Source organism: Eptatretus burgeri, chromosome 1 (genome assembly GCF_056783735.1).
Source record: "Eptatretus burgeri isolate ZD-2024b chromosome 1, Ebu_testis_v1, whole genome shotgun sequence".
In the NCBI taxonomy this organism is placed as follows: Eukaryota; Metazoa; Chordata; class Myxini; order Myxiniformes; family Myxinidae; genus Eptatretus; species Eptatretus burgeri.
The window spans coordinates 28,855,183-28,880,631 of NC_140961.1; the positions used below are offsets into that span (position 1 = coordinate 28,855,183).

General features: G+C 44.1%; 1 protein-coding gene across 1 annotated transcript; it reads right to left on the reverse strand.

Moving 5' to 3' along the window:
- Nucleotides 1–64: 64 nt before the first annotated feature.
- On the reverse strand, nucleotides 65–24,846 carry ATP6V0B (ATPase H+ transporting V0 subunit b). Its single transcript, XM_085876918.1, has 8 exons — nucleotides 24,703–24,846; nucleotides 22,375–22,423; nucleotides 16,989–17,072; nucleotides 16,420–16,497; nucleotides 10,278–10,347; nucleotides 9,452–9,503; nucleotides 8,771–8,961; nucleotides 65–786 (listed from the first exon to the last, which is right to left on the reverse strand). Exons 1-8 carry the CDS (start codon nucleotides 24,767–24,769, stop codon nucleotides 760–762), a joined length of 618 nt encoding a protein of 205 aa, XP_085733044.1. The 5' UTR covers nucleotides 24,770–24,846; the 3' UTR covers nucleotides 65–759.
- Between the last annotated feature and the right edge of the window lie 603 nt (nucleotides 24,847–25,449).

Here is a 25,449-nt window from a genome sequence, read left to right on the forward strand (position 1 = left end):
GGGCGGACGTGGCGCGAAAATGTGAACAGTTTATTGGGAAGATAAACAAAACGGCAAAACATAATACTGCACAATCGAGCGAACCTTTTATTTCCACCACTATAAACGATTTCATTTTAAATACAGGAGGAGTGTGCAAAAAAAAGGGGAGAAAAAGAAAATCATTACCGATGTTTCCTTAATTATAAACCCCAGGCTGAAAGACGAGACGAACAGCACTTTTTTTAAACAAGGAAATACAGGACCACATACACATTTTACAACAGCAGGTAATTGGCAATGAGGATGGAAACGCAATACGATGACGAAGCATCAAGGTGCTGAAACGGGCATATTCAGTTACTTTCAACATCCAAATCAAGTCCTTCCAAAGGGTGCAGAGCACCGTGCGACGCATCCCATTTTAATCGTGAACTCGAAAGGAAAGGAAAAAAAAAAAGTGCAAATGGGCAAAACCAAAACGAAAACAAAGATTAAGAGGCCCAAAGCACAAGTCTGTACAGCATGGAATGACTGGAATCAAAAAAAACACGGACGGAACCACCAAGCAGCAAAAAAAGAAAAGAAAATGAAGAAACAAATCGAAGTAAACTCAATGACATCTTTCTTGAGCCGCCACACAAAGTTCAAGCAATGCTGCGGATCCGCTTCCACGGTAAATTTGCACTGGATAAACAAAAACAGCAGGAGTGGGGGTTGGAGAGCAGAATGGAAATTTCCACCGTGGGTGCAGTACTAGCGGGAGATGCAGCTCCGGACTCAATCTCCCATCTTCGCTCTGGACGTCTGAAAAGAGACGAGGGCAAAAGGGCAGGAGCAGGGGGAAGGTGATAAAGCTCGACACAACTTGCCACTTGCGGAATGGTCACCGATGTTTACTGGCCGTGTTCCTCCTGTCATTGGAACACTAAAAGCTCCACTTCAAGTCTTTTATTTATTTTACATTGATCTGAGGCTCATGGTAGAGTATGTATGGTACATATCACATTCAGGAAGACATTAGTGTCCAATGACATGAATTACAAGAACATGAGTAGATAATGGACAAACACAAGGAATAGGGGATTTTAACCTTTGTTCCACACATTATGACACCTTAGATAGATCAAATATATATACACTTTTTTTTTTCTTCCACCCAACTCGAGACCCAATCATCCTTCTCCCCATCAAAAGCAAAGTGATGGAATCCTTCATTGCTTCAAGCCTTATCCAACTCACGAATCTCCGATCATCCGTTTGGCTTCCATCCCGGTTATCCCACCAAGAACATTTTGCTTATCCAAACTCCATGAAAGGGTGCTCACAATCTAAAATTGAACTGTGTTGGGTGTGTTGTTACTAAGCCCGGCCGTGGACCACCGATCCATCCATCGTGGATGGTGGGGAGCCAGAGGCCTAACTCGGGGTGAGATCTTCAGGAGCTAGTTACAGCACGAACAGAATCCCAGGATGCTGGTCATCATTAATTTCATGTGTAGCTTGTGGCTGCTGGTTTGCATCATTGCTGGGAGCGTGGCTGTGCCCCCTGCTGGTTTTGGGCAGAAATTTGGAATTTTGCCATAGTGCCAGTGAATACTCAGCTACTCTTAGAATGCTGGTGACAAATAATTTCAGTTTCTAAACCAACTTGTTGACAACTCTATCCTGTGCAGCATCGTACACCAGATTTCTGAGAGGCAGGCAACTTCAATGATATCTCTTTGCAGGTGAGGAAGGTGAAACAAAACAAATTACGCCCATCATACATTAACAGCAAGTAGAACAAAATAAATAAAGTGAAATCAAACGTTAACGTTAAGAAGCCCACCATGAATACAAACAATGGAAACAACATCGGAGGTATACGAGAATAAAAAAAAACAAGCGGGATGAGCAACAACGGTGCCGAAGGATATACAAATTTGACACTATCAGCATAAAATATATTACACTCACACGGTGGTATCAACTTTAAAACAAGATATAACGTGCGAGTAAAATGTCGATGTGAAACTCTACTTGGATATGATAATAAGGACATGAAAAAGGAGGGGGAAAATATCACAAGAGATGATAAAGAAAAAGAAAGAATAAAGAGAAAAAAATAGAAAGGAAAGCCAAAGGAAGAAAAAGGAGGATGAGTAGAAATTAAGTTTGAGGAGACATGGGAAAATAAACAAAAAAAAAGACGAAGAAGAAGAAAAGTAGAATGGAGAAACAAGGGGTGGAAATTATCTACAAATCATGGTCAACTTTGGTACCGGTGTGATTTTGGACAATGATTTATAATATTCAGACATCATTGATTGTATGGACAAGATATGGAAGAGGTTAATGTAGCTTCCTTTTGAAGAGTACATTAGGTTAATTTCGGTGATTATAAGAGGTTAATTTCGGTTATTAAACAAGGTCAATTTTGGTGATTATATGAGGTCAATTTCAGTTCGTTTTATGATCAGATGAGGTTAATTTCAGTGATTAGGCGAGGATAATTTCAGTGAGTAGACAAGGTTAATTTCAGTGATTAGACGAGATTAATTTCAGTGATTAGACAAGGTTAATTTCAGTGATTAGACGAGGTTAATTTCAGTGATTAGACGAGGTTAATTTCAGTGATTAGACGAGGTTAATTTCAGTGAGTAGACGAGGGTAAGTCTAGTGAGTGGACGAGGGTAATTCTAGTGAGTGGACGAGGGTAATTCTAGTGAGTGGACGAGGGTAATTCTAGTGAGTAGATGAGGTTAATTTCAGTGATTAGACAAAGTTAATTTCAGTGATTAGACGAGGATAATTCTAGTGAGTAGACGGGATAATTTTAGTAAGTAGATGAGGTTAATTTCAGTGATTAGACAAGGTTAATTTCAGTGATTAGACAAGGTTAATTTCAGTGATTAGACAAGGTTAATTTTGGTTTGTTTTACGATTAGTTGACATTAATTTCAGTGATTAGGTGAGGTTAATTTTGGTTTATTTTGATGGCTCGATGACATTCATTTCAGTGATTAATAATAATAATAATAATAATAATTGGAACCATACTCTGTACAGAGAGTGTCGGTGCTGCCGAAGCAGTTTCCTGGGCTATTGGGCACAATCCTGGACGGATCGCCACTCCGACGCAGGATACTCGAATGGCTCAATTATCTCAGCAAGCTGGTACTCAATTTGCCGACCTCAGAAGGATGACAGGCTGAGTCAACCCCCTGGTGTATAAATTCAGCGGCCAACAGGGCTTGAACTTAGGAACCCAGGATCCCAAGCCGCCACCCTAACCGCTAAGCCAACGCCAGGCTTTTTAATTTCAGTGATTAGGTGAGGTTAATTTTGGTTTATTTTGATGGTTCGATGACGATAATTTTTGTAATTAGGTGAGGTTAATTTTGGTTAGTTTTACGATTAGATGAGGTTAATTTCAGTGATTAGATGAGGTTAATTACAGTGGTTAGACGAGATTAGTTTCACTTTGTTTTAAGATGACATGAGGTTAATTTCAGTGATTATAAAGGGTTAATTTTGGTTGCTTTTGATAATTAGATGCACCCCACATGTTTTAGAGTAGTTTCTGCTTCAAATAGGTGGCCGGTCAAGCATTGCCGTCATTTACAATGGAACGGAGAAAACAAAGAAAGAATGGATTGATTGAGGACTGCTTCATACCGGCAACACGTAAAGGTGTGTTGTAATTGTCTATCATTCAAATAGGCAATTATATTGTTGTGGTTACCAAATTCGCAAACCACCATTCAGGTCCCTTAGGTGAGGTATCTCGGTAAGTATATGTGTAGTTAGGCCCAAACCCGTTGTCTAGTGGGAATACATGTCATTTATGCGTGCTGCGACTCTTCAGGATAGCCGTTTTTCTTTCTCTATCTTTATTTTGGACCAACCGCCATTGTTACCACCACCAGTCACAACATCAACCACCAACCACAACGCCGCTTCACCACTACCGCCACGACCTTCACGTCACACCTCGCAACCGTCGCATCGCCACCGTTCTTGCGCCGCTTGTGGGTACCGGTGTTGGACTCGTGCAGGGCGCGCGCCGAACAGCGTGTACAAAACCACGGATTTTCTGCTTCAAAAACGGATCAAAAACGACACACGCCCACTTTTGTGCCGTCCAATCGGTGAGCGAGGGGCGATTTGGCCCCGCCTCCAGGGCGTTGGAGGGCGATCGCTATATGCAAATTTATGGATCAAAAAGCATTCACGCCCACTTTTTCTCGGGCCAATGGGGAGCGAGGTGAAAGGTCGAAGGGAGGGGGTCAAAGATGAGAGAGCGAAGCCACGGGGCTTATATAAGCGATCGCGTTCGTCAGTCAAGTGAATTGAGAGTTAAGACTTCGCAGTCGGTGGAGTTGGGAAGAAGAAGCAAGAAGGAGTTGGTCGTCGTCGTGTGCGTTGGAGTCGGAGCGAAGGGGACGGAGCTGTGGAGAGGCGGCTTAGGCAGACGAGGGGGTGCTCGCGTCGTGCCGGGAGCTGCACACCAGGGAGGCCGACGGAGCGACCTGGCCGAGGTGGACACGCTCGTCGCGGGACTCGAGGCAGAGTAGAAATCCTCCTTTCCCCCCGAGCATCAGCAACCCCCTCCTGTTTCCCCCCGCGCTGAGATAGTGCGACCAAGGGGGCCCCTTTCCCACCCCCTACCAGACACTGCCCGCGAGGCCCGCGGAGTTGAGGCACCATCGCCGCTCCGCGTCTCATCACCAGACGGGTAGGCCCGACCCGGTCTCGGCCTCAGGCCTGCCTCATCTTTGAGGGTGTTCTCTTTTCTTTTGTTTTTTGGAATGTGTGTTGTCGGCGCCGTCTGTGAAGTAAAATTGTATAAGTGTTGCCGTGTGCTCGCGTAATCGGTATTAGATCTGCATTGTCGCATTTGCTTTTTGTGTAAAATTGCATTGTGTTTCTCTTCTTTTCTATGTGCTTTTGGTGGAATTGAATGTGTGTGCTTTCCGTTCAGCGCGAATAAATGTGCTTTGTGTTGAACTGTTTCCCGCTTCGCTTCGTCATTTCTCTCATTGAATCCTCATCTTGCTTCACGTAAAGGGTTGGTAGTGGGCTGAATACGCCCGATAATTAATCGAACCGTCGAGGCCGACGATAACACCGCTCGGTTATCCCGATAGTACGGAACGGGTCGCTTAAGTGGCCCGTGTCCGAAGTCGACCTGCGGCGAGGTGCGATCGCCCGGTCTACCCTCCGCGTGGGTACTTAGGTAGGTCGAATTTGGCGAGCAACCCTATCCCACGCGGGGGCTGATTGGCTCGATCGCGGTGAGACCGAAAGGTCCACCCGTGACTGGTTCCCGGCGTTAGTCCGAGAGGGTCACGACTGGATTGTCCGTCCGGTGGGCGACGTGCCGCGATTCGAGTTACGTGGCCGTCAGCACGCCGGCGGGCGCGAATCCGTAACAATATATTTGAACTGTGGCAGTTGAATATACAATGAGCTGTGATGTGATGTCACTGTAGTACAAGTTCTTCCTTCTTACTGTTGTTTGAGGAGAATGTGCACCTCTTACAATAATGATGGACATTTGTTATGGACGTTCCAAACATTATTGCAATATCTTACAATATTGCAGAGTGAGGATTTTGAAGTGAAAGTGGATGTTCATCAGGAGTCAGTCTTGAGCCCAATCCTGTTCATCATGGTTCTTGAGGCTATAATCACAAGAATTTAGAGGAGGCTTACCTTGGGAACTCCTGTTTGTTGATGACCTGACCTCGTGCTGATAGTTGACAGGGTGGAAGAGGTAATGGGTAAATATACAGTATGGAAAGAGGATATGAAGACCAGAGGAAAATGCATACAGGGAAAACAAAAATACTAATTGGTGGTGTGGGGGTAGGAAGTGTGGAAAAAGAAAAGAAAAGAGGTGGCAGCCCTGTGCTATCTGCAGAAAAGGTGTAGGTAGCAATTCAATATTGTGTAAATCTTGCAACTTCTGGGTGCACAAGAGGTGTAGTGGCATCAGGGGTAGATTGTAGGTGGTTCCTGACTTCAAATGTGCTGTTTGCGCAGGTAATCAAGTGGCTCCAGTTCGAGTGGAAAGGTTAGTTTATGGGGGATATATCTCTGGAATGTGTAGATAAAATCCGTTACCTTGGTGATGTGATTTGTGCAGGTGGTGTTGTGGAAGCAGCAGTGAATGCAAGAATTAGAAGTGGCTGGAGGAAGTTTAGGGAGCTGTTACCCCGATTGACATAAAGACGGACCGCTCTCCAATTGAAAGGGAAAACTTTATACAGCTTGCGTTCGAAGCGTGATGTTGTATGGCAGTGAAACATGGGTGATCAAAAAGGAGGATGAACGGAGGTGTGAACGAAATGAAATGAGAATGGTGAGGTGGATGTGTGATGTGACACTGAGGGATAGGAAACCAAATGTGGAATTTAGAGATAGGTTTGGTATAGAAAGCATTTGTGAGGTTATGCGTAGGGGTAGGTTCAGATGGTTCGGACATGTGGAAAGGATGTGGGTGGGTAGTTGTGTGTAGAGGTGTATAAATATGAATGTGAATGGAAGAAGAGCTGGAGACCATCAGAGGAAAACATGGGATGTGTTGCTGAGAGACGATCTTCGAGTTAAAGGACTAACACAGTAAAAGGGCTAGCAAGGGATGGTGCAGCCTGGAAAGTAGCCATGAGGTGAACCACGGCTTACACGTGCAAGCATGGGAAATGGCTGTAAAATGATCATCATCATCATCATGATTATGATGATGGACAGCAACTACCCCAACAACACAACCACAATCCAAGCAGTAACCATCACATGTTGAATTTTAAAGCTTCATGTTTGAAATAAACAATCTATTTTGTACGGATCTATGCCTGAGGGGTTAAATGTCAATTGTATTTGATACGTGTTCTTACATGCCCATTACTAGACTCAACAGGATTAATTTAATCCACAAAAGACAACCGAACCCCAAGTCCTTGTACATGTTCAAGATGTTCAAAGAACTACACGAAACATGTACGGTATCCACAGAAGTGTAGGCTTTGTGTAAATATGTCAATTCTCTCATTGTAAACATAGACTGACACTTCTCAGATTGCTCATAAGTTTGTTTCTTCTTTTGTAATCTTTGATTCAATCGTTGTGCCATCATCTTACTTGCCCAGTTACAAAGAATATGGCTATCAGCAGATTTAAGACGTGGCAAGTCATTTCTCGAGGGGGCCTCGTGAGTGGAAAAGGCCAACAGGTAGACGGCGTGCCTCGTGGTTTCAGCAGGTTGATCGGCATCTCAAGGATATGGGGATGAGCCAGGCATCTACCTGGGGGGTGTCAGACGGAGGCCCCTGGAGTACCGATGGAAAGGACGCAGCGACGTGTTGCTCCGCGCATGCTCCCATACCTGACCGAACTCAAGTCATTTCTACCAGCAAGATGAGTCTGATTTCAGAGAAAAAGGACAATGGAGCTGAAAGCAGAGTGTCAGGGGAAGAAATATCACATAACGATGTTATGAAGCCAAATATGCCTGAAGATGTGACGTCTGGAACAGCAGTGATGACTGCTACTGAATGATTGCTGACTCACCTTCTGAGAAATGCCACGATGAAGCACTTTACCCTGATCTTGCATATATTGCCGAGATAGTTGCATTACTTCCCGTTTCAAATGCCTGACCTGAGAGGGGTGCCAGTACTTCAAACACTGTCAAAAGAAGACTCTGAAACAGGTTGACTGGCTCAATGTTGAAAGTTATTGTCCATGTTTGTATTCATGGTCCAGCACCTGATTCAATAGCATATCAAGCTATTGTCAAAACTGCTGTGCACTTGTGGCTGAAAAAAAAGAGAAATCGAATGAAACTGCCAACAAAATCTCACATTCAGGTGAACCAAGTATCCAATGCAGGGCATGCCATGGATGTGACTCCAACACAAATTCAGGATGCCGACGTGTACACAGATCCCAAAATGTACTGGACAGAGTCTGAAACCTCAGAATAAGTTGAACTTGTTGCAAAAGAGTCTATTTGCAAGTCTGACAAGGATGATTCTGACAAGGACTCAGATTGGTCTGGATTGTTGATGTTAGTTCTATCTATCTTCAATGTATGGCCAGCCCGTGCTGTCAGAAACATGTTCGGAAGACAGTTGGTAGCTGCTCTTGTTTGACTTTTTTGAAAATACATTTTGACTTTTTAAGGCTGAAAATTTTGTGTGTTGCCGCCCTTTAATTGCTCAGAATGCAGGAGTTTTCATTGAGAATTTCATTATTTTCTGGGGTATGGCGGGGGGGAGGGGTGGAGGATGCTGGGTAAGAGGGAGGCGATAAAAGTCAGCTGCCTACTCAAATACTTCATGAGAACCATGACACCAAAAGCATCAGCATATATTTCTACTTACAGTTTTAATGATATTCAAATGGCGACAATCTTTATACCCCATTTATCTTCTCATTTTAATCAGACGATTATTCAAGCCGTCAAAAGTTTTTCTTTTAATCGTTAATTTTCATCCCACTTTGCATGTGACGGGCTGCATCATGGAATCCACCATCCCAATTTTTCCTCTCCCCCAACCTGCATTGTTACTCATCCCAAATCAATGGTATCTGTGATATCAGGACATGAGAGACACAGAAAGGCAGCGGAGGCACCGGGGGTGGGGTGACAAGACAGATGCATCTAAATGTTAAACTACACGAGAAAACAACCTCTCAGAGTAGACAGAGTACAAGCAGAGAGATATATCTAATATGAAAGAATAACATGAATAATTGGAAAAGAAAACAACAGGCATTATGACAAGCTGAACATGGTTACCTGCAATATGGATACAATGACACCGAAGAGGCCGATAGCAGAGCCAAAGATCTCCACGATAAGGATTTTGATGAACAGAGAGGGATTCTGGGCATCAGCGAGGGCTGCACCGCTTCCCACTATCCCAACGCATACTCCACAGAATAGGTTTGACAGCCCAACCGTCAGTCCAGCACCAAACATGGAATATGCTGCCAAGTGTAACAAAAAAAACAAAAAAAACATACAACATATAATTTGGCTTGTGTGGTTGACATAATATTAATAATAATGATAATAATAATAATAATAATAAAAATAATAATAATAATAATAATACAAATAGGTGGGTGGAAAGACTGGTGGCACAAAGTGATGTGAATATCAAGGACACATCTTAGAGAAAGATGCAAGACTTGAGAGAGGGGGTGAATGGAGTGTGGATCTGGACCTGTGCTGGATTGTAAAGTTTCAGGATGTGGTAAGCAAAAAAAAGGAATTTGAAACAAAGGAAGAATCAGTGAAATAGTTTTCAAAAAGGGAAGCAGGATCAGTGCTCTTCATGCCAGAAGCGATCTACAAAGTTATTAAATGGGACTTACAACAATATTGTAAAGTGTAGGGGTTACAAGGAAGTGAGGGAATGGTTCGGGATATAATGCGGCCCTTGTAAGAAATATACCACTTTGACTTGCTTCTCACCTGCATGATAGTTTTTATGTCCAATAGTCTTAGGAGTTGTACCGGTGAAACTCTGGTAAAGAGAAACATAACATTAATTCCAATTAGAGAGTTCATAGAACACACTACCCCACACAGTGTTCAAGTATATAATTCAATTGAAATAAAATGATTTTAAAGTTGGTTAAAAAAAATTCCGGAACTTTATCACTATTGAAGCAGTCATATATATATATATATATATATATATATATATATATATATATATATATATATATATATATATATATATATATATATATATATATATATATATATATATATATATATATGACATAATGCTTCTGGCAACTTCGTCAGCAGAGGCATTACGAAAAATTAAAAAATATTTATCCCAGAAGTTTACCGCCGTTGATGCAGTGGCTATTACATCACCCTATGAAACACTCCACATTAGTCCTTCATGCCTGTTGTTTGTGTCCTTTATGACATCCTTAAAAATAGTAAGTTTCCTGTTTGGATTGATTTTTAATATGGTTTGACTGCCAGCAAGAGTAAATAAAATCATCTCACTCTCTGCGCATGAGCGATCGGAACAAATTCAGACCCAAAGCACTGCTAAACTACAGGTTTGTTTTCCGATTCGTGTTCAAAATACAACATTCAATTGAAATCATGCAGTTCCTCAATCACAATCTGACATTTGTGGACAGACAGACAAAATGAACCAATTGCTTAGCCCTGTTTTTCGCTTCACACGTGGGATAACAAACAATTCCACATTAGACCGTGTACGTTTGCTATTCCCATGGCCAAGCAAATCAGCCCCGTACGCATGCAACTCCACCTCAGCCATGTTGCTGATGATGATCGCCATGATGATTCCATAAATGGCGACTGCCTCGCAGAAGATGATGCTGGAGGAGGAAAAGGGGAGAGTGGATTGAAGAAATGGGTCAGATAGTTTGTGACCACCCACTTTCCTCGTAACATTTTGCCTCAGTGTTTGAATGGCCTGCACCGATTACTAATGTCTTCATCATTCATACAAAAAGTACAGGATGTTTCATTAAAAATAAAAATAATAATAAAATAAACAGATAAAACCCAACCCCATTATTTAAAGTTAAGTGAAATGTGTATTTTTTAATACAACTTCTTTTTTCTGTTGCAGCTTTGTATGAAGCATCGTTTGGAGGAAAAACTGCAAACATCACACAGTCATCCTATTAATTTTGAAGATGGCATGGACAATTAAACAGAGGATCTTTATTGTGGTCTCACTTTGCCACAAAATCATTGAAACAGACTCAAACAGGATTCAGAAAGAGTTCAAGACCAGATTAGCCACAGATAAGTCTGCTATTTTTCGATTGATAAAGAGGTTCAAGTCCCACGGGACAGTACAAAATCTCAATTGCTCAAAGTCTGGTTGCCCGAGAACTGCAAGATCATGAGAAAACATTGAAGCGATCCGTGAAGCAGTTTTGAGGAGCCCCAGGAAATTTCTGCGGCGTCGATCTCACAAATTGAACTTATCTTTATCAAGTACACAAATAATTCTGAATCAGGAACTACAAGTGTACCCATAATCACATACAAGTGAAGCAAAAACTACCAAACAATGAGAAACAATTTCGTGTGATGATGTGTGACTGGTTCGAGGAAAAAATGTGAACAGAACAAAATTTTTCTGAGTAATGTGTGGTTTTCTGACGAGGCCCAATTTCTTTTAAGTGATCACGTTAACTCTAAAAACAACGTGCTTTGGGTTTTAGTTCTCCTGTTGACGTTCTTGAAAGGCCGTTGCACAGCCGGAGATGCGCTGCATGGGTTGCCATAAGCAAATCCAGAATCATTGGGCCTTTCTGGTTTCAAGCTAAAGAAGGGAAATCAGTAACTGTAACCACCAAACTGTACTTGAAAGTTATCCATAAGTTCTGGGTCGTATTAGCAAGGAAGCGCCACATCGACAGGGCTGTGCAATGGTTTCATCAAGATGGGGCTGCACCTCACACCTTCTAACAGATCGACACAGTGATTGCAACAGAAATTCAGTCATCGAATCGTCTCGAGGACAGATGATGAATGGGCGCCCCATTCTCCTGACTTCTATCTTCGGGGTTACCTGAAGGATGATAGAGTGTACCAGGGGAGATCTCAGACTATTGACGAATTCAAAAATGCAATTGCCACCAACATCAAAGCTGTTCCGGTTCAGTAATGCAGCAGTTATCGACAATTTCACCAGGAGGATCCAATTGTGCCTGCTGCAACAAGGCAGCCATTTTGAAAACGTTTTGGAAACAGTCTTCTGAAATCACGAGTTTCATTTTTGCATTAATTTATTCCACATATTCAAGTTTCATGTCGTTTCAATGGAGAGTTAAAAAAGTAACAAAAAAAACAAAAAACTTATATGGGTTGCATTTTTTTTTACAAAATACCTTGTTTGAGCTTTATAAACATTAAGAAAGCTAAAATATGTACAAACAGAAACAGTGCTCAGATTTGAGGATGAGAGCAGAAAGCCATTGTGACATCACCAACTCTTAATCATTTTGATATAAAGGCTGGGAAACTTTGAGCGAAACAGTGTAGATGCAAAGAGTCCTCTAATTCTATTTCATAAAACCTCCACAGAGAGCAAAGTTGAAGCAAGAGAGAAAATAAATGGTGGACAACCTTAAAAACTAAATGGAGCTGTGGTTTTGGGCTAGTAGGCCAGCCTAAAAAGGTACGCACACTCGCCTCGAAGATGTCTGGCCTGGGTTGGAATCCAGACCCAGCTATAAACTGTCATCCCGGTGTTTCCCAGGCAGGGTGATTCATCAATGCATGGTGCCATCCCTTGGATGGACGTTAAACGGGCGTCCCGTCTACCGGCATCAGTGGGTGGATGTTAAAGGTCTCACGGTGTCCTTCGCAAAGAGTAGGTGAGCTATCGCCGGCACCCTGAACCAATTACAAATTCCTGCCCTAACTACTGCTGGGAAAGCAATGGCAAACCACCCAGTATTCCCTTGCTCAAGAAGCTGCTTCGGCAGTACCGATGCTCCTCGAAGAGTATGGTGCATCAGAGAAAGAGAGAAAGAGAGAGCTGTGGTCTTGGCACATAATGGCTTCAGAAATTTGGATAATATAATCCTTAGCAGGAAATGAACATCAGAAGTTCTCTCCAAAATTGAGGCTTACCGAAGAGCGAGCCGACAGAGAGGGGAAAGAGGCAACACACTGACAGTGGGGCAGTGCAGCAACAAGTAAGGGAATAAATGAACAAGACAAAAAAAAGGAAGTTGAGGAAACACAGCAATAAACCCAAACAAAGCCAAAACGTGCATGTGCCATGGACAAGGACACAAACCCAGCACAAAAACCACATGGGAAGGAACTCAATGAGACACACAGCTTATATTTTTGTTATCTTTAAAAAGTATCTGAAGCACGCAGTGGAACATACACATCACACACACGTGGACATACAGAGGAATACACGAGACAACACTGTTAGACGAGACAAGCACAGCCAATGAGCTTGGGGGAAGTGCCGTAACCTCCCAGGGCACTGGGTGCCAGCAACCTCACAACAATGGCACCGCCTTTCTCACCGCACTCAGCAGGGTATTTCCTCAGGAGGATTTTCCTCCTCCCCATGGATGCCAACCTATTGTTGAAAGGCCGTGTTCTATAACTTTGAATGTTGAACGTCAAGCAAGAAAGCAGCAGGCACCATTTTTAAAGTCTTTGGTACGACTCAGCCAGGGTTTGAACCATCGACCTCCCAGACTCGGAGCAGACGCTCTAACCATTACGCCACTGTGTCTGGTTAAAACTGTTAAATTACATCAACAGTCAATAAAAACTGTTAAACAAGTCTGTTCCTCAGCTTTGGAAGACAGCATCTCTGAGCAGAGAAGAAAAGGAATGCAAAATCAGAATATAATCGTTTCGAACAGTGCTGGCAGGCAATAGTGCTGCTCTCATGGAGGGGAAGTGGTGATACAAGTAGTTCTTGGCCGAATGCAAGATCAAGTTAGAATTAAAAAAAAATAAAAACCAATGTCACCCCCAGGGTGACCAGTATCTTGCCAAAATGTGAACATGAGTGACTTATTTAAGGTCACACTGAGGTGAACAGAGCGGCTATCCACCAGGAGCGACTCCTTGAGGAATATCTGCCAACGAGAGATTCCGATGAGAATCGTTCTACAGAGTAACGATGAAAAATATGCGTTTGCCTCATAACGTCACCAAATGATGTCATAATGTCTCAAGCTTGACATATCTAGAAAGCACTCATCGAGGTGTTCAATTTGAGGTACTACACGATATGGTTCCCAAAACTTGAAAATTTGACCTTTGGGTCAAATATGTTTGACCTCAGGCGCTAACCATGAAGGTCAAGGCCAATCGCCACCAAAAATTAATCAGCTGAGCGCCAGACCATGAACTATATTCCCATGAAGTTTGAAGACGATCCGATAAAAATTATTCAAAAAATAAGGGTTTCGTCGACTCCCCTGATTTGCGACAAAGTGACCTTGACCTTTGACCTTCAAAATTTTATGCACTGAAAGGGACCTCCTATAGGCCTCTGATATGCGAAGTTACAAAAATTTCCAATGATAACTGTGCTCTGCAGAGCGATTTATACGTGATTACAGACCAAAAAAAACAAAAAACAAACAAACAAAAAAAAACATGTGAAGGTCAAGGCCAATCACCACCAAAAATTAATCAGCTGAGCGCCAGACCATGAACTATATTCCCATGAAGTTTGAAGACGATCCGATCAAAATTACTCAAAAAATAAGGGTTTCGTCGACTCCCCTGATTTGCGCCAAAGTGACCTTGACCTTCAAAATTTTGTGCACTGAAAAGGACCTCTATAGGCCTCTGATATGCGAAGTTACAAAAATTTCCGATGATAACTGTGCTCTGCAGAATTTTTTTATACGTGATTACAGACAAACAAAACAAAAAAAAACATACAAGGTGACTAACATATCTTGCAAAACTTCGTTTTGGCAAGATAACAAACAAAAAATTAAAAAATTAAAAAAATAAACATACAAGCTGACTAACATATTGTTGCGAATTCGCGCCCGACGGCGTGCGAACGGCCACGTAACTCGAATCGCGGCACATCGCCCACCGGACGGACAATTCTGTCGTGACCCTCTCGGACTAACGCCGGGAGCTAGTCACGGGTGGGTCTTTCGGCCTCACCACGATCGTGCCAATCGGCCACCCGCGTGGGATAGGGTTGTTCGCCAAACTCGACCGACCTAAGTACCCACACGGATGGTAGACCGGGCGATCGCACCTCGCCGCAGGTCGACTCCAGACACGGGCTGCTTAAGCGATCCGTTCCGTGCTATCGGGATAACTGAGCGGTGTTATCGTCGGCCTCGACGGTTCCGATTATCGGGCGTATTAAGCCCACGACGAACCCGTTACGTGAAGCAAGATGGAGATTCAATTAAAGAAAAGACGAAGCGAAATGGGAAAACAGTTCAACATAATGCACATTTATTCCGCGGCACACGGAGAGCACACATATGCAGCCAAACAGAATGCACATATATCAAATGCTACAAAAGAAACAATGACGCAGAGACACCACTGACTACGCGAGCACACGGCAACACAGACACAGTTTTACTTTACAGACGGCGCCAACAACACATTTACTCAAAAGCAAAAGAAAAGGCCACCCTCAAAGACAAGGGGGCAGACAGGCCCGTAGGCCAATGTGTGCGCGGGACCTGGAGGAGCGGCCAGGCCCGCGAGACCGGGGGGGTCCTACCTGCGTCTTCGTGATGAGCCGCAAATGTGGCAGCGCGGGGGTGCCCCGACTTCGTGCTCCTTCGCGGGTTTCGTTGGCACCGCTTGGAGTGGGGTGGGAACGGGGCCCCCTTTTCGCACTATCTCAGCGCGGGGGAAAGGGGGAATTGTTGATGCTCTGGGGAAAGAGTATAGCTGGCTTACTTGGGTCCCGTGACGAGCGATTCCACCGCGACCTCGTCGCCGACCGCCATCTTCCTTGCCTCGGACCCGAGCTCCTCGGACTCTTCCCCCAATTCTCCTCAGTCGACTGCAGAAAACCACCTGGACGCCCTCGCCTCCCGACTCCACTCCGCGCTCCAACCCGACTTGACTGCCTCGCAACAACTCTTGCGCAACAACTCTTCTTTCTCTCTGCCCCAAAACTCTCTTCGCTTTTCTGCCCCTCACTCTGCTTTTCTGCTCGGCGTTTTGAAGGCCGGCAGGAGAACCCATATGCAAATTTCCGGATCAGGATGAGCTCGGGGGCGGAGCCACGCTCGCCCATTGGACGGAGGAAAAGGGGCGTGAATCTCCCCTGATCCTAGAATTTGCATATCTCGATTCCACACAGACGCGCCTGGAGGCGGGGCCAAGCCGCCCCGCGCTTGCTGATTGGACGGATCAGAAGTGGGTGTGTAGCATTCCTGATCCGAATTCTCCTCGGAAAGGCCGCATTTTGCACTCGCAGCTCGGCGCGTATCTTGTACGAGCCCAGGACAGCCCGACGCTCGGTGCTCACAGGTGTTGCGGGAATGGCGGTAGAAGGAGGGAGGTGAGGGTGGTGGAGGGTTTATGGTGGTGGTTTGATGGTCATGGTGCGTTTGGGAATGGAATGATGCGATGATGTGGGAGCGAGTTGTGAAGTTAAAGGTCGTGGCTGTTGGCGTTGTTGTTGTTAAGCGGCGTTGTGGTTGGTGGTTGTTGTGTGATGGCGGTTGGTTCAAAATAAAGATAGAACAGAAAAACGGCTATCCAAAGCGTCGCAGCCCGAATGAATCACATTTATTCCCTCTAAACAACGGGTTTGGGGCTAACTACACATGTACTTACAGAGATATCTCACCTATGGGACCTGAATGGTGGTTTGCGAATTTCCACAACCGTAACAATATCTTGCAAAAACTTCGTTTTGGCAAGATAAAAAATTTAAAGTTCCACACCTTACAAGATTCTTCGTGCGAATTCGAGGAGCTTTCACACCACCGCCAACAATACTCGATCCTGTCAAATAGATACCCCTGTAACAATGAAAAACAGGAAAATTATCACAAAATCCAAGTTAATCATCAGCAAACCAAGCACAGTCATTTATAAATATAAAAAAAGGAGAATTTTTTTTTTTAAAGTTGGCTAAAGGAAGGACGTTTGACCAAATAATCTCCTTTTTTGATAGCTATTCATGGTAGCTATGGGTAATTTACACCTTTATAAAGGAACGATGGATTTTTTTTTAATCTCCCTCGAAGAAGTTGAAAAAAACGACACAGCTCATGATATCCGTTTAGAAATCCTTCCACTGGTTTCAATCCCAAGCCAATGGGATTGATGACCAAGCAAGGAACCACCAAACCGAAGTACAGGTCCCCCATGTCCCTTCCCTCCAATCAATAAATTTCTGTCGACCTTGCATTCTCCAAATTTTATCGAGAAAAAAATCAGATACCTGCAAAGAATGCAAATGGCTAAAACGTGCATACAAGTGATTTGTTCGCAAAATAATGCAACTCACCATGCAGCTCCCACCACAGACAGGGAGATGGCAATGCCAACGCCCAAGTTTGCCCACATGTAAGGTGAGGTCTCTGTAAGGAACCTGGTGCACACGGACATCAGCTGTGACAATATCTACAAACACTTAAGAGAACACGCTAGTTAAATATACTATAACTGTTTCATTCAGAGCTGTACAGTCCCTACTAACAGTTATTACCTCCGCCACCGAAGGTGGACGGAGGTTACGTTTTCACCCCTGTCTGTGAACAGGATATCTCAAAAGGTTTTGGATGGATTCGGACAAAGTTTGGTGCAGAGCTTCGGTGTGTGACAAGGGCGAATAGATTCGATTTTGGTGAAGATCTGAATCCAGATCTGGTTACGAGAATTTTTTAATTTTTCAAGTGATTCTTCACCTTTGGAAGATGGGGCCAAAAACGATATATAGCACGATATCTCAAAACCTTGTAGTCGAGTTAGGACAAAACTTGGTGGATGAGATGGTGAGGTAACAAGAACAAGCTGATTCGATTTTAATTCAGGTCCAGATCTAGATCCGACCTATCAGGGGGATACAAAATATTAACTGTTCAGCCTGGTGGACATATGCGCTCCACCCATGCCGTTCTATAGTGTTGAGAATGAAACCATCTATTTATTACAGATGCACCACAGAAGGAAAGTAAGGGGGGGTTGAAGTTGAAGGGGTGATAAATTGAGGAAAGGAAGCAAACTAAGAACTAGAGAGTTCATAGAAAACATTACCCCACACTGTTTTGGGAAACAAGGACATGGGCGGGGTCTATGATTGGTCAAGATGACGTAAAATGCCGTTATATATTTTATCCAAGTACTGTACTGCTATATAGTACAGCTGATAATCTCTCATATCATAAGAATTGTGCAAATTATGACTAAAGCATGAAATTTCTACCAGTGCTAGTACATGCCATAAGCTTCATTTTCAGATCGGGAGGTAAGGCAGATTTGACCTCTGAGGACCGTGAGAGGTCAATGACCTCAAAGTTTCAAAATATTGATGTTTGGCATCATTGGTTAATGGTAAACATGTTTATGATGTACAAACCATGCATTTGTGTTCCAATAAAAGTGTTTACATATTCCAAACAGCGTTGGTAATTATTTACAGGTGTCGAGCTTTGACCTCTGAGGACAGTGAGAGGTCAATTACCTCAACATATCAAATATTGATGCCAATGAATCAAATATTGATGACAAACACCCAGATGTCCTGGCAGAATTCAAGTCTGGGAAGTTTGTGGTACACAAGACCAGCAACAAGTTCTCTGCCATGGCAAATGACCAATGTCATGAACAGAACAACGCTGTGGTCAAAGGGTCTGGTGGAGCTATTGGACTGACAGGAAACCCTGGGGCACTCAGACGCTGGATGGTGGCAGGGCCAGAAATAGCCAGGATCACTGCAGAGTTTGAAGAGCAGGCGACAAGAGGACATGGCGGTGCTCATGACACTGGGCATCTTCACCATGACCAGAAACCTGGAGTGCAAGCAGCCTTTATGAAGGATGTCAGAGCACTTATAGCAGTGTTTGAAGAGATGGGGAATCCCTTCCTAGAGAACACTCAAGATCTACTGGTCCTTGACACGAGAGACATCATGGACACCGCAGTGGCAGAAACTGTGAGGAAGATCGAGTCCCTTGGTGAGGAGCAGTACACAAAGTTTGTTGAAGAAAGACTGGAACTATGCACGAAGCCAGGTACAGAAACACTGCCCAAGAACAAGTTGCCACTCTTCAGTCGGCCACAGACCAAGACAGTCAAAGCAGCAGATACAACTCGCCGCAGTGAAGAGTGACTGTAGTCTCTTCTCGAGGTTGTATATTGCCTGCCAATCACGTGATGGGGATCTGGACCAGTTCTTCTGCCACAAGAACCAGGCAGCCCCACCAGCATTATCAACAGGAGGAAAACTGCGCCTTGGAGTAAAAGCAGATCTACTACACTGCCTGAAATCAGACCAACCCAAACCACAAGCACACCTGGGGTTGATGCCACAATGATTGACGGAGCAGCTATTGTTGAAATGCTCAATCCTGTAACGGCAAAGACCTTTGAAGAGTATGTGAACACAGTCTTTGCACCTTACATCTCCACTCAACTCGAAAAGGTCAACAGACTCGACCTCATCTGGGATGTATATCTACCTGAGAGCCTGAAAGGCACGACCAGACAGAAGATGGGCAAGGGCGTCAGGAAGAGAGTGGCTCCCTCTACCGTCATGCCTAAGAACTGGAAGGACTTCCTTCATGTGGATCAAAACAAGACTGAGCTCTTTGGTTTCCTGTCACGAGAGGCCATTCGTCTTCCAATAGCAGATGGCAAGGAAATGTATGCAACATGTGGAACTGAGGTCCTGTGCTCTCCTGCCGAGTCCGACTTGACCAGCCTCGCCCCATGTTCACACGAGGAGACGGACACTCGCCTGCTTCTACATGTGGCAGATGATGTGCAGAAGGGGATCGGGAAGGTGGCCATACGCACTGTGGATACTGATGTTGTGGTACTGGCTGTGGCTTCATTCAACAACATCAACCCTGATGAGCTGTGGATAGCTCTTGGTACTGGATCCAGCTTCCGGTACATAGCTGTTCACCAACTGGCTGCCGCCATGAACCCAAGACAATGTGCTACTCTCCCCATCTTCCATGCCCTCACAGGGTGCGACACTGTGTCTTCTTTCGCTGGCAGAGGGAAGAAGACTGCCTGGGAGATTTGGAAAGTGTTCCCATAGGTGATTGATGCCTTTGAAGAACTCTTACGAATGCCAAGTGATGTCAGTGAGGAGTCAATGTCACTGCTGGAGCATGACCGCACCAGTGACACCATGGAAGTGAACGATGCTAGGAAACAGCTCTTCGCATACAAGTCTAGTAGTGGGGCAACTTAGCTAAATATAGCATAACAATTGTGCATTTTGTGAGGAAAGCACTAAATTTGGCACACCAGTAGCCTATCATATTATGAACAGATTTGGATATTGGGCCATCTCAAATTCAGCCGCTGATGGCTGTGGCAGCCATTTTCCACTACCATCAAAAATTTTGAGATGGCCCAATATCCAAATCTGTTCATAATATGATAGGCTACTGGTGTGCCAAATTTAGTGCTTTCCTCACAAAATGCACAATTGTTATGCTAAGTTGCCCCACTATAGGGCTCCAGAAAACATTCCCCCAACGCAGGCAGCACTCCAGCAGCACATCAAGCGTGCATCTCTCCAGGGCAACTGCTGGAACCAAACTCTGGTCCTGAATCCAGAGTTACCAATCCCATCTGACTGGGGCTGGACAAAGGAGGCCTCTGGGTGGCAGCCTCTTTGGACGACACTGCCAGAGGCATCAAAATCTTGCCACAAACTGATCCACTGCGGCTGAGAGAAGGGATGTACCGGCCGCTGCAAGTGCACCAAGGCTGCACTCAAGTGCACTGCATTATGTGCATGTTCGGGAGACTGTTAGGTGCAATCAGACACCTTTATATTTATGCGTCTATATGGATAATGTGTGTGTATTACATGTACCGGTATGTACTATACATGTGTCTGAGGTAACTGACCTCACTGTACTTTAAGCTTATGGACTATGTTCAGTGCACATTGAAAATTAAGGTTGCACAGATGATCTTACAACACGATTTCATGCAAGCTGTTCTGGACGCCACAATAACCTAAATGTGTATTTCAATAAATTTGTTTTCTGAGGTCACTGACCTCATTTAAAGCACTTGTTCAGTCATGGTTGCGTCCTGTGATTATGTATAAAGGCTCTCCAGAAGATAAAGGGACCAACACATGGCAACGTACCTTTTTAATGATTCCCAAAACAGACAAACTGCACCAGAATCGTGAAAAAAATAACAATTTCAATGTAATTGAGGTCATTGACCTCTCACTATCCTCAGAGGTCAAATCTGACTTACCTCCCGATCTGAAAATGAAGCTTATGGTATGTACCAACACTGATAAAAAATTTCATGCTTTAGTCATAATTTGCACAATTGCTATGATTAATTATCTGCTGCACTAAAATAAAAGGGTTATGAAAAAAAGAGCAAACAAGGTGATTTGTGTTCTACAGTGTTCAAATGTACAATTCAATTGAAAGTAAATAAAAGATTTTAAAAGGTTGTGGAATAAAAAAAAAATCCCGGAATTTTACTGCTGTTGCTGCAGCGTCTTTTACACCACTTTATTTAACACGTAACATTAGTTCTTCGTGTCTGTTTGTGTCCTTTACGACATTGTTAAAAACAGTACATTTCCTGTTTGGAATGATTTTCAATTTTGTTTGGTTGCCAAGCAGGCAGACAGAGTAAAATATTATCTCACGCCTCTGTGCATGCGTGATCAGGACGAATTCAGAGCCAAAGTACGGTTAAACTACAGGTTCGTGTTTCGATTCGTGTTCAAAATTTAAATTAAGCCGTTCCTCGATCATCAACCGACGTTTGTAGACAAACAGATAGACAGATGGAAGTGAACCAATTGCTCAACCCCACTTTTCGCTTCGTCTGCTAATATAATGGAATGAAAGAAATGAATACAAGGAAGTGTGGGATGAAGTGGAAAGAGAATGGAGAAATGAGGGAGGATTGAAGGGAAGGAAGGAGGAAGGGAAGAGGCATACATGGAAAGTACGACTACAGGCCTCCAAAAAAACATATTCATGTTGCAATAAATTTAATAGACGACTATTCGTGGTTTGGTTTTGGATGACAACTTCCTGGACACACCAAGCAAATGACAAACAAAAATGGGAGGGGAGAGGAAAAAGAAAATGCCTTATTCGTATAAAAACAAAGCTTGGATCAAAAAGTTTGGAACATGTGACCAATCCTGGAAATGGAGAATAAATGAATAAATAAATAAATGAATTAAGAGGTGACGTATAAAACCTCGACTTTGACAGATTAGCAAAGGTAGCGGGGGGGAGGTGATTTGCCGGGTAAACTGGATGAGCAAGCATGTTCTGATCAGGATAAGGAGCTGTTAAGAACAGACCATATGATGGAAAGTTTTCTTGAATCTTAGAGAAAAAAAAAATCACTGAAATATTATGCAACGCTAATCAATTGGTCAACAACAACATCACCAAAAAAAAAAAACTTTTTGGTGAAAAATAAGGGTAAAAGTGGTCAAACCAAGGCAAGGGCCTCTACCCAAAAACATCTTATTACCAAGTACAGTATGCCAGAGCAAAAAATTCATCAAAGATTTGAGAGTATTGTAAAAGGGTTGTGTTGTGCTACGAGGTGAGAAACACCTGGCGAGATACAAACACAATGCACATAGGTGCTCACTGTAAAGACGAGGGACAAAGGTGAGTTTGGGGACATAAAGGAAGGAGATTCAATCTTACCATCCGACGTCAAAACGAAAACCAAGACCAAAAATGGTGTAACATATTCCTACGGGGGGGGGGGGAGGGGTGAGGAGGACAGAAACATAGAGGGAGGGTGAGCTGGGGGTTGAGAACCCAAGCAAATAAATACGACAATAAATAGCTAATCAAAAGGAGCAATCGATTGTTTACCAATTATTAGTATAAAAATAAAAACAAAAATGTTTATTTTTCACCAATTTATTGAAGAGGAAGGAAAATTTAAAACTTTAAGCATACCAAGCAAGTGTCGCAATAAGTGGTGAAATAAATGACTGTTTGGAAAACAAATCTGTATCAACGGTTTACCTTTATCGGCAAACAGGTCGTGATAAACGTCAGAGACCATAAAGTGATAGAAATGAAACGAATGGATCAGCACAACAAGGTGGTCTCTTGGTGCACGACGTTCCTGAAGATAAAACATCTTGGTTCATCAAATTAGACGCAATCCCAGCAAATGCCCATTGTATGTGGTATTTCTTGCCCCTACCCCCTCAACTGGATTAATGTATGGAGCGTCTCCCCCCTCTCCTCCGAAAGAGAAAATTATACAGGGTGTCTCGCTCTCCCCCAACAAGAGATCATTGTACAGGGTGTCTCACTCTCCCCCCCCCCCCCAACAAGAGATCATTGTACAGGATATCTCTCTACCCCCCCCCCACCCCCAAAAGAGATCATTGTACAGGGTGTCTCACTCTCCCCCCCCCCCCAACAAGAGATCATTGTACAGGGTATCTCTCTACCCCCCACCCCCAAAAGAGATCATTGTACAGGGTGTTCCACTCTCTCCCCCCAACAAGAGATCATTGTACAGGGTATCTCACTCTCCCCTCCCCTCCCCCCCAAAAAAGGAGATCATTGTACAGGGTGTCTCACTCTCTCTCTCCCCCTCCCCCCAACAAGAGATCTTTGTACAGGGTGTCTCACTCTCTCTCTACCCCTCCCCCCAACAAGAGATCTTTGTACAGGGTGTCTCACTCCCCCCCCCCCACCAAGAGACCATTGCACAGGGTGCTCACTCTCTCCCCCCCCCAACAAAAGCCCATTGTATAGTTTGTTCCCCATTCTAGAAACACGTCCCCCCTCCCTCCATGAAGCCCACAATGAGGGACCATGCCAACACCTCACTCTCTCCCTCCATGAGGGACCATGACAACACCTCACACACTCCCTCCATGAGGGACCATGACAACACCTCACACACTCCCTCCATGAGGGACCATGACAACACCTCACACACTCCTACCATGACAACACCTCACTCTCTCCCACCATGAGACCCATGACAACACCTCACTCACTCTCTCCCACCATGAGGGACCATGACAACACCTCACTCACTCTCTCCCACCATGAGGGACCATGACAACACCTCACTCACTCTCTCCCACCATGAGGGACCATGACAACACCTCACTCACTCTCTCCCACCATGAGGGACCATGACAACACCTCACTCACTCTCTCCCACCATGAGGGACCATGACAACACCTCACTCTCTCCCACCATGAGGGACCATGACAACACCTCACTCACTCTCTCCCACCATGAGGGACCATGACAACACCTCACTCACTCTCTCCCACCATGAGGGACCATGACAACACCTCACTCTCTCCCACCATGAGGGACCATGACAACACCTCACACACTCTCTCCCACCATGAGGGACCATGACAACACCTCACTCTCTCCCACCATGAGACCCATGACAACACCTCACTCACTCTCTCCCACCATGAGGGACCATGACAACACCTCACTCACTCTCTCCCACCATGAGGGACCATGACAACACCTCACTCACTCTCTCCCACCATGAGGGACCATGACAACACCTCACTCACTCTCCCCCACCATGAGGGACCATGACAACACCTCTCTCTCCCACCATGAGGGACCATGACAACACCTCACTCTCTCCCACCATGAGGGACCATGACAACACCTCACTCTCTCCCACCATGAGGGACCATGACAACACCTCACACACTCCAAAGCGAACACAACTGGTCCATGATGACAGTTTCCAGTCCCGAAATTCCGACCTCGACATAAATAAGGACAAGACCCTACGGTCAATGACCGTCTGAGTCACGACCCGTGAAGGACCCTGGTAGGACACAGTCCGCAAACATCCACGGTCAGGTTCGGTGAGGACTCAGGACCCAATGACCGGAAGTACGAAACATCCTCAGAACACGACAAGGTCCACGTTGGGCGATTTTCAATCATCACGCGTCGCCATTAACGAGATGACGTTTATCTGCGATTTAACCGCAACATCGGGAAGATGAACTCACCCACGACGAGAATGGTGCTCCAAAAGGCCCCCACGATACCTCCGTAGAAAAGCAAATATCCCGACATGGCGTCGACCGAGGTTACGTCTATGACGTCATTACGTATCGACCCGGAAGTTATTCACCTTCGTCCCCAAAACCTTGTAATCCGTTCTTGATCCCGCGCCCAAATATTATAATTGATAATTGTGACACAATCATCGTTATCATTAATCATCACCAGAGGAGGTGTATAAGTTTGGTATTTCGATAGGTATCTGGGGCTAGATCTTCTCTGTTAGTAATAGTGTGTACACACGAGGAATACAAACAAAAGTACTGCAATAAAATAATGTATATTTTTTCATGTGGAAAGAAAAATCACAATTTTTTTTTGGCGGCAAACACATTTATTAAATTGAACACTTTCTCGCAGCCACGACGGTATAGTTAGCGTCAGGTCATATCTCGAGTTCGTGGCTTCGTCGATGCGTTGAAACTTTAATATTTTTTCTTTCAACTCGTAATAAAGCATATTTTATTTAGTCTATTGTTTTATCGCTGATAAATGAACCGGAACCAAGAAGAATTTTTTTTTATTGTTACGCCGAAATGGTGGGGTGTATAATTCTTCAATTTGTTGCGTGGCCTGTATTCCTCCTTCCTCCATATCCTGCTGTAGTTTTTCAACGACGCAGTAATATTCTTAAAAAAGTGATATATATATATAATACTTCGAAACAATACGCAAATTATAAAAAAGTAAAT

What these genes read in the sequence shown, in the direction of transcription:
- ATP6V0B (XM_085876918.1), bottom strand. Translation starts at nt 24,769, where the DNA reads ATGTCGGGATATTTGCTTTTCTACGGAGGTATCGTGGGGGCCTTTTGG. An exon ending in CGCACGAAGAATCTTGTAAG is followed by an intron (nt 10,348 to 16,419) that starts GTGTGGAACTTT and finishes TTCCTCCTCCAG; the next exon opens with CATCATCTTCTGCGAGGCAG. An exon ending in ACATAAAAACTATCATGCAG is followed by an intron (nt 8,962 to 9,451) that starts GTGAGAAGCAAG and finishes TACACTTGGCAG; the next exon opens with CATATTCCATGTTTGGTGCT.